The sequence below is a fragment of the Pteropus vampyrus genome, unplaced genomic scaffold (assembly GCF_000151845.1).
Source record: "Pteropus vampyrus isolate Shadow unplaced genomic scaffold, Pvam_2.0 Scaffold124, whole genome shotgun sequence".
In the NCBI taxonomy this organism is placed as follows: Eukaryota; Metazoa; Chordata; class Mammalia; order Chiroptera; family Pteropodidae; genus Pteropus; species Pteropus vampyrus.
The window spans coordinates 2,729,251-2,737,479 of record NW_011888905.1 but is presented as its reverse complement, the minus strand read 5'-3'; the positions used below and the strand labels follow the sequence as shown (position 1 = coordinate 2,737,479).

At 59.0% G+C, this 8,229-nt stretch overlaps 2 protein-coding genes across 2 annotated transcripts in view; both read right to left on the bottom strand.

The window, feature by feature from the left end:
- The window catches only part of GATAD2B (GATA zinc finger domain containing 2B), a 65,988-nt gene extending 65,686 nt beyond the window's left edge, over positions 1-302 (bottom strand). Inside the window, exon 1 of the mRNA XM_011366471.2 lies at positions 140-302. The gene's annotated coding sequence lies outside the window, so the exon portion shown is untranslated. The remainder of the gene's footprint in view (positions 1-139) is intronic.
- A 3,271-nt stretch (positions 303-3,573) lies between these two features.
- Positions 3,574-8,229, bottom strand: part of DENND4B (DENN domain containing 4B) — a 13,460-nt gene continuing 8,804 nt past the window's right edge. The window contains exons 13-23 of the mRNA XM_023534316.1: positions 7,958-8,204; positions 7,556-7,723; positions 6,906-7,294; positions 6,626-6,748; positions 6,318-6,487; positions 6,094-6,235; positions 5,653-5,889; positions 5,005-5,122; positions 4,748-4,913; positions 4,595-4,659; positions 3,574-4,496 (exon numbers count right to left, since the gene is read on the bottom strand). Coding sequence (XP_023390084.1) covers positions 4,351-4,496; positions 4,595-4,659; positions 4,748-4,913; positions 5,005-5,122; positions 5,653-5,889; positions 6,094-6,235; positions 6,318-6,487; positions 6,626-6,748; positions 6,906-7,294; positions 7,556-7,723; positions 7,958-8,204 — 1,971 coding nt within the window. The 3' untranslated portion in view covers positions 3,574-4,350. The remainder of the gene's footprint in view (positions 4,497-4,594; positions 4,660-4,747; positions 4,914-5,004; positions 5,123-5,652; positions 5,890-6,093; positions 6,236-6,317; positions 6,488-6,625; positions 6,749-6,905; positions 7,295-7,555; positions 7,724-7,957; positions 8,205-8,229) is intronic.

Genomic DNA, 8,229 nt, shown 5'->3' with positions numbered 1-8,229 from the left:
GCCCAATCGTACACGGAGGAGGGGGATGGTCTAGCGGGGGCGCGTTAATGGGTACCTCGGCCAGTCCCAGACACATCCGGGTCTTCAGCAGCCCATTAAGTGTCGGGGGTCAAAAAATCGCTTCAGGCTGCAACTTTACCTTAGAGACGTTTTGGTCCCCAGGCAGCCGCCGTACCCCAGTATCCCAAAACCGGGATTCCCCTTTGGCCAGCTCTCATTCTTCCAATTCTAAAGATGGAGACCGGCGGGTAGCGCCGGGCTCTGTCTTAGGTGGTGTTTCATCGCGACAGAATCCAGGAATTTCACGGTAGAAATGGCTTTAGGCGCTTGGGCCTTGCTGTCTGTTTGGGGCGTGGCCTGACTCGGTCTGCCAAAGGCCTTGAGCTTCCTGGTCTCCATCGCACCCCAGCACGGTCCGATCGTGACTAAACCACGACAGCAGAGAGAAAGGCAGCTTAGCCACAGTGCTGAGAAATCACCGCGTGCGGAGTCCTCGCAGCCCCTTCCCTCGGGATCTCCCGGTCCGGTTGGGTCCACCGTGAAGGAAACCGCTCCCACCCCACCCGACTCCACCTAGTCGACGAAGGCCTCCTGCCTCCCTACTTCCCCGAAGCAGTTAGGCCCGCCTCAACTTTTTTAGCGTTTCTCGAGCACTTGACCACAAGTATTGTTCTTGGGCACCTCGAGGGTAGGGAGCAAGTCTCAGAGCGTGTTGAGGGAATCATAATGGCTAAGGGTTCCGGGAAGAGAGTGTGTGAGGCACTCCGCTATATTATTCTTTGAAGGGCTTTACATGGATCATTGTATTTATTCCCCATAGCTCCATGGAGTAGTTGCTGTTATCCCCATTCTACAGATGAGGAAAATAAGGTACAGATCGAATGCCTTGCCCCCGATCCCACGTGGTAAATGGCAGAGCTGAAATTTGAACTCAGGTAGATGAAGAAACAGGCTCAGAGAGGTAAACTAATTTGCGAAGGTCAGACGGCCAGCCTGTGATTTGAACTCAGAAACAGCTGGTTCCGGAAGCACTAGAACGTGTTTGTCAAATCATTTGGAAGTCACGCTGTGTGATAGAAGCAGATCCCGGGCGCACACGCACGTGCCGAGGCGCGCCCCTGTTCTTTTTCTTAAGGGGAGGGGGCCGTTTCATTCGAGTACAGCGTCCGGGTAAAGAACATGGTCTCTGGAGTCAGGCTTCCTGAGTTTGGGTCTTGGCTCTACCTCCTATCAGTTGGGTGATTTGGGTGTGAGTTATTTAACTTCTACTCTATGCCTTAGTTTCCCTATCTGTAAAATGGGGATGATTGCTAAGAATACCTAGCTCATAGGGTAATTATGAAGATTATTAAATAGTTTATTTCAAATGTTCAGGACAGTGCCAAGGATATAGTAAGTACTCGATAAGCATAATAGTCACTGCTATGAGTTTTCCTCACTTTTCCGAGTTTCGCCCTCAGTTCTAAACGCAGCTTCTGTTGGGATCCCGCCCCTGGTAATTAGCTGTCTTGTACTGCCCTGCAAATTAGTTCTGTACTCACCCCTCATTTTAATGCTTTCACTGACTCGGTTATTTCACACGTGATAGAGGGCCTGTTATGCTACCAGGCACTCTTCTATGTGCTGGGGCCATGACAGTAAATGAGACAAAATCGCTGCCCTCATAAGAAGTACAGTCTTCTTTCCCTAACCTGCCACTTTGCCCACGATCTGTCCAGTGCATTCTCGGCGGTCGAAGGGCCAGTCTTCAAGGGCTGCGAGGAGACATAAGAAACACGGTGGTGGAAGATACCAGCTGGAGGAAGACACTAGTGAACCCCGAGAAAATGCCTTTCGACAAAATTAAAATCAAGCCGTGGAGGGAGACTTTCATTCTGGAGTGATGGCGCTCCAAGGGAGACAAGTGAGGCCACTGTTGTAACAGACGCTACCGTGGCCTTATGCAGCCTCCACCCGTTTGTTCCTTTTCTTTCTGAAGCTAATGCTTACTGAGTGTGCTTAGCATTTTATATGGATTATACAATTGATCTTTAAACAACCTCCCCGATTTGCAGATGAGGAAAAACTGAGGCACAGCAGTTTTAAGTAACCTGTCTGATATAATAAAATTGGTACGTGGCAGAGACAAAGTTTAACGAAAATTTGTCATACTCAAGCCTGTACGCACTAAAGTCTGTGGGGAGAAACTGGGCCAGGTAATTTGCACACATCCTTCCCCCCCCATACTCCTTTTGGCTCCCTGGGCCACGGGGCAGAGAGATGTCAGATGCCACAGCGAGTACTTTGCTACTGGATTCCTAGATCTTTTTGCAGTTAAATAATTCTGTAGTACTCCCATCTGACTGTAGACCTGTAGAAGGAAAAGCCCCAAAATGAACCCCTAAGCCCAGAGCAGGGTTGATTACCATTATTAGATCGTGGTCTATTAAGGTAGCGACTGAGCCCTAAAATTCTAATTCCAGATGGCTTAGCATATTGCCCGCTACATTACACTCAATAGAAACAGGATTTCAGGAAAGCAGTGGCTCCCTTGCAGAAGGTCCTTCGGGATGCTACAGAGAGAGGTTGATTCTGGGGAATGAGGTCTGATCAGAACCTGGGGTGACATGGGGGTTCCCCCCTGAAGAAGGCATCTCCCAGTCCTTGGCAAAACAGATGGCGTTTCCTAAACTCGTGCCTCCATCCTGTGAGGCTCCTTTGGGACACTTGGAAAAGTGTCCTACCGTGCTCAAGACAGGCTGGTGCAGGGTCCTCTGGCTTGATGGTCCCAGAATTCAGAAGTAGTACTTTTCCCTTTGTCCACTGATCTCATGCCCAGAAATGTGCGCTAAAGGCTCATGTAAGTTGAGCCGTTGACACTCCCGTCCTCCTTCCCCAAGGTATTTTGTTCTATTGGCTAATTCCCATCGATGATTAGTTTGGCAGCTCTGTCAGGAGTTGTTTCCTACGTCTATTTCATTATACAGGAGAGGAGAGAAGAACTCTGAGTGGGCCAAAAGGGTTAGAAAAATGACGCCTGTCTCCCTGACGCCCACCTGCAGGGAGCCCCTCAACCCTTGTCCCTATCTTCCCGGCACTGTCCCCAGGCTTCGACTCCAGTTGGAAGAGTACTGACTACAGCTCAGGTAAACGAGGAGGCGTAGGTCTAGGTGACTGCCAGGGCTCCCAGGATGCATGAGGGCCACCGACCCTGGAGAAAGGGCTGTCATCCCTGAGGAGGTACTGGGGAAGTTGGGAGGGGGAAGCCGAGGGAGAGTAAAGACGGCAGGGATGAGCTCAGGGCCCCCAGAGAATGGAGCCTTTGTGTGGGGCGCAGATGAGGGACAAGGGGGTGATTGTGTGGGAGGGCCGGAAGTGCCACACAGACTGGCACCACCATAGCCAGCACCGGATTCACCCCTCTCCTGCTCCGAGGACTCCCTGTGCCTCAAGGGCCCAGCCGCAGACCTGGTCAGAGGAAGCGGGATGCGCCTGAAGGCGGCAAGGGTTCCAAAGGTGGGAGGCAGGTCATGTGGCCAGAGCAAGAAGCGGCATCCCCACCACTGTCCCAGACCCAAGAAACGGAGGCAGAAGGAAAAAGACAGAAACAGCTTCTATTATATTTACATCCAACAAAACTTCGCGTTGACCAACCCTTATTGCACAGTCAGGGCCCTGGGAGGGTGAGGCGTTCCCCAAGCAGAAGTGGACGGGAGGGTTAGCACTAGAGGGGGCGCCAGTTCTTCCGAAGGGGAGCCTGGGACTCCTCTAGCTCCCACCTCCTGACTTTCAAGGACCTAGAAACCGCTGGACCACGGCGCCCTGTTGACCTTCTCTTTCTCTCATCCATAAGAACGTCATAAGCAAGGGGGCTGTGGCTCCAGAATAAATAAAATATAAACACTAAGGTAGAAAGGCATGGAGAGCCTTGGCCTCCTTCGGCAATTCTAGGGACCGTCCTCCGTGGGGAATGACGTCCCTCCCTCCCATTCGGGGCACAGGCTCGGTAGCTCTGTATCTTTCCGGTTGTTTTTTAAAACAAAAACTTATAAAACCCAGGGCAGTGAAGGTCTGTGGGTCCCCTGGCGGGGAGTCCCCGATGTGGGACGGGGAGGAACAGAGCCGGGCCAGCTGCTCCCCGGCCACCTCTAATGTCAGCATGAGCATGTTGGGCGGGCTGGACACAGGGAATTGCGACCTTTGGTAATAGTGGGTCCCTATTCCTAATGCCCCCACTCGGAGCCTATGGCTGGATCTGCTTCCCAGCCCATCCCCAATTCCTGTAGGAAAGGGACGGGGAAGCAGCTTATCTCCAGAATCCTTCCTCCCTCGCCTCCCCACCCCAGGCTGGAGAGCAAAGCTTCGGGGTCCCTAGCATTCCAGAGGAGCTCCAAAATATTTTCGGCAATTGATGGCCTTTGGGGTGGGCATCTGTGCCCGCCGCTGCCTCAGCTCTTCCTTGCCCATGCTGTTGGCCAGCTTGTTAAAGGCAGCCTTGTACTTCTTGTCGAACTCGCCTGGGGAAGTGGGGGAGGGAGGTCAGTCTATAAGGATTCCCACCTCCCACACCTGGCCCCAGATCCCTCAACTCCTCCGCCCCCTGCCTGGCCCTCACCTATGTCCCTGTGGTCCTTGCCCATCGCAGCCATTGTCAGGAACAAGATCTCACGGTAGATGCCCCTAGAGTGCATGCGGAAGGGCATGAGTGAGAAGAAGGGGGTGCAGAGCCCGGCACAGGCCAGCAACCGCCCAGATGGGAGTCCCATACCTCTGCAGGTGCAGGCCAGTGGGAGGGGGCCCTAGCGTCTCCAGCAGGAGCCCTACGGCCTTGTGCACCTCATTGAGACCGACATAGCGCAGCACCGACTCCAGCAAATCCAGGCTCAGGGATGCAGGTACTGGGCCTGGCCATGCCACCCGCTGGGGGATCTGGCCTGGGTGGAAGAAAGGAAGGTGGCCAGGGTTTCTGAGTCCTCTGGGCATGGGTCCCACCCCTTCCCACCCCAGGCCAAATACCAGACTCACTGTGGACCCTCCAGAGCACATAGAGAGGGGGGCAGCTGTTGGGGTCAGGGGTCAGGACATCCCACAGCAGCCGCACCTGCACACACGCTGGGTTGGGCATCAGCCAAGGAGATGGGGCCTGCGGGGAGCCAAGGAAAGGAGACAGGCTCACAGAGAACAGGACATGGACAGGCGATGTTCCGAGGGACAGAGGGACATCACAGGACATGGCCAAAGAGAAGCGGGAAAGGGACTCATGCCCCACGAGAGCACAAGCTCTTAGAGAGCGAGGACTGTGTTTTGTAATCCGCTGCATTCCTAGCAGCGAAACGCTGTGCCTGGAGCAGACAGACCAACGCCGACCAGTCCCTGTCCAGGTTCCGGGTGCTGCACAGGGCGTCCAGCGGCAGCCCTGCCAGGGGAACGCTCGTGCCATTTTATAGATGAGAAGATCGAGGCTCAGGAGTGAAGAGAAAGAGCCGGAAACCAGACCCGGTACACCGGACTCTCAAACCTGTGCTCTGTCGCCGTGAGGAGGACATAGAGGACTGAGAGACAGAGCTGGGAGCGGAGGAGGAAGCACGTGGGAAGCAGGGCACCGACGGGGGGCGGCGGGGGCCCCGTGCGGGCCTGACCGGGGGCGGCGGGGGACCCCGTGCGGGCACTGACCTGGGGCGGCGGGGGCCCGTCGCAGGAGGCCAGCACCAGGCATGGCAGGATGCTGGGCAGGCGCAGCCGCTGGAAGTACCACAGGAGGTTCCAGAAGATGATGGGGTGGGCGGTGGGCAGCTCCGGCAGGGCCAGCACCTCGCTGCCCTCGTTCTCCACCAGCGACTCCAGCTCCTTGCGCAGCACCAGCGGGCTCAGGTACGCCCACGCCCCCCCCTCCGCCCGCCGCGAGGCCCCCTGTCGGGCACAAATGGGGAGGGCAGTGAAGGGCCCGTGCCACGCCCCATCCTCAGGGCCATGCTTCCCACCGAGCCACGTGTCCAGCGGTTTCTGGGATGTGCCTGGCCCTCGATGCCCATCTCTCCCCAGCACCACAGGGGGGGCCCCTGGGGGCAGCACACACTCATGCCATTCCCCAGGGCCCTGTGGCCCAGCCCTTACCCCCATGTGCCCGTTGCAGAGCTGGGGCTCATCCAGGGCCAGGCAGAGCCTGCGGTCACTGAGCACAGGGCCTGGGCCCCCAGGGACAGGGGCATCTTTGCTGCCACTGGCACCGGCAGGGGTCGGCTTGGGGCCGGGGGCACTGTGGGAAGACAGCAGGAGGGGTCAGCCCTCGGAGCTCCACCTCCCTGTCCCACCCGCAGCGCCTGCCCTGCTTCGGGCACCTGGGTCGGGAATCAAAGGTCTGGACGCTGAGCAGCGGCACGAAGGGGCAGGAGCAGAAGGGGCAGGTGGTGTTGAGGTTGGAGTCATCAGGTGCCCAGCCGGCCATGATCTCCTCGTCGTACACCAGCGAGTCACAGGCACGGCACAGGGAGCAGCTAGACAGCAGAATCTGCCGGCAAAGACCGTGGGAAGCACCTCCCGCCTGGGCTCCAGGCTCGGGACCCGGGCTCCTTCCCCGCCTCCCTCCTCAGGGACCGGGTGCGGTGGGTGTGTGCCCCACAGTCTGCATGGGAGGGGCGATCCTCACTTCTAGGGAAGGTGGCTGGCAGGACCCGGGGGTGTCACTGAGATGCTCTGAGGAATGGCGAAGGCTCAGGCCGCTGACGGAGGACTCTGAGAGGTCCCACTCACTGCCCAGAGAGGCTGAGCTCTGCCATCACATGAGAAAGTATGGTCAGCCGGCCCCGTGCCCCTCTCCACTGAGATGCTGGCTTCAAGAACCCCTTGACCCTCTGGCATGCCACGTTCGCAGCCCCCCGCCCCAGGCCTCCTGGTGCTGAAGCGTCTGGACCGCCCTGGCTGGCTACCTCAGAGGCCGTGGATCCAGGCCGCTCCCGGGGACGCAGGAAGCTGTCCATGGGGCTGCGGCGGGCTGGGGGGGGCAGGTCAGGGGGCAGCTCTGGTGGGGGAATTCGAGAGGCAGGGGAGCGGCGGGAAGGAGTGAGCAGCTGTTGGAGGCGGGCACCCAGCCCTCGTCGGGGGGTGCCGGCCTCCTCCTGGCGCCCGCCAGCCTTGGGGACCCGCCCACTTAGCCTTTCCAGGGCTTCGGTGGACTGGGTACTCAGAGCCAAGCCCGAGTCCCCTGGGCTGCCTCCAGGTACTGGCTCCTCCCCAGTCAGGCTCAGGTCCGAGAGGCTTCCGTCGCGCCAGGGCACAGGGGATGCCCGGGGCTCCAGCACCCCCAAGGCCTCCACCACTGCAGGGCAGGAAAGAATCAGGGAAGATGGAGCCCAGCCCCTCCTCCAGAAACTGAGTAAACACAGTTCCCGGCTGCACAAACTCTGGCACCACAACCACCCCCCCCATCCGCCCATGACGGCATTCTGGGCAAGATTCCCTCAGTCTGCAGTCCCCACCACAGAGGGCCACCCCTCCGTCCTGGCTCTGGCCTGCCCCTGGCTTATCGGCAAGTGGTTAGGCAAGCTGACGGGGGTGTGGGTCGGACGAGGGCACTCACTGTGGGCCACGCCAGCCTCCACAGTGGGCCGTGCCCCTCGGGCACTGCCCAGGCTGCCGCTCTTCACCAGGCGCCCCGTGGGCGAGGCCGGGTCCCGCAGGCTTCGCCCAGCCCAAGTAGTCTGGCGCTGAAGGGGGCGGGCAGGGGCGGGGCGCTCCAGAGAGGGCTCTGCAAAGGCCAGGGCGGGCTGGAAGGCAGCCAGCCAGAAAGCCGGCCCCTGATCCGAAGGCGAGCTTCTCGCATGGCCCTGGGTTTGCAGGGCTCCTTCCAGGCAGAACTTGGTCTCTTTTCTTAGCGGCTAAGTGCGGTCTGTCCATCCCCAGAACACCCAGCACCAAACGCGAGGCCAGCCCCAGCTCTCCCGGCCTGAACCCCAAGGCCGCGTCCCCAGCCCCTGCCCACCTGTCTGGGAGCTGCCGGCCTCCTGTGCTGCCTCTGGCTGCTGCTGCTGCTGTGGCTGCCGCCGGGCTCTCAGGGGCTGGCGGAACTGAGCCGCCCCCAGGACGACGTTCCGGAGCTTGGCCCAGCGCAGGCGCCCGCCTGGCGTACCGGTGGGCCACTTGCTTTCCAGCACAGCCTGCCAAGCACAGTGCCCACTGAGATGGCCTCCTTCCACGCCCCGACCCCAGCCTGACACCCGCTGCCTGTCCTGGAGCCCCGGGGGCCACCCTGCC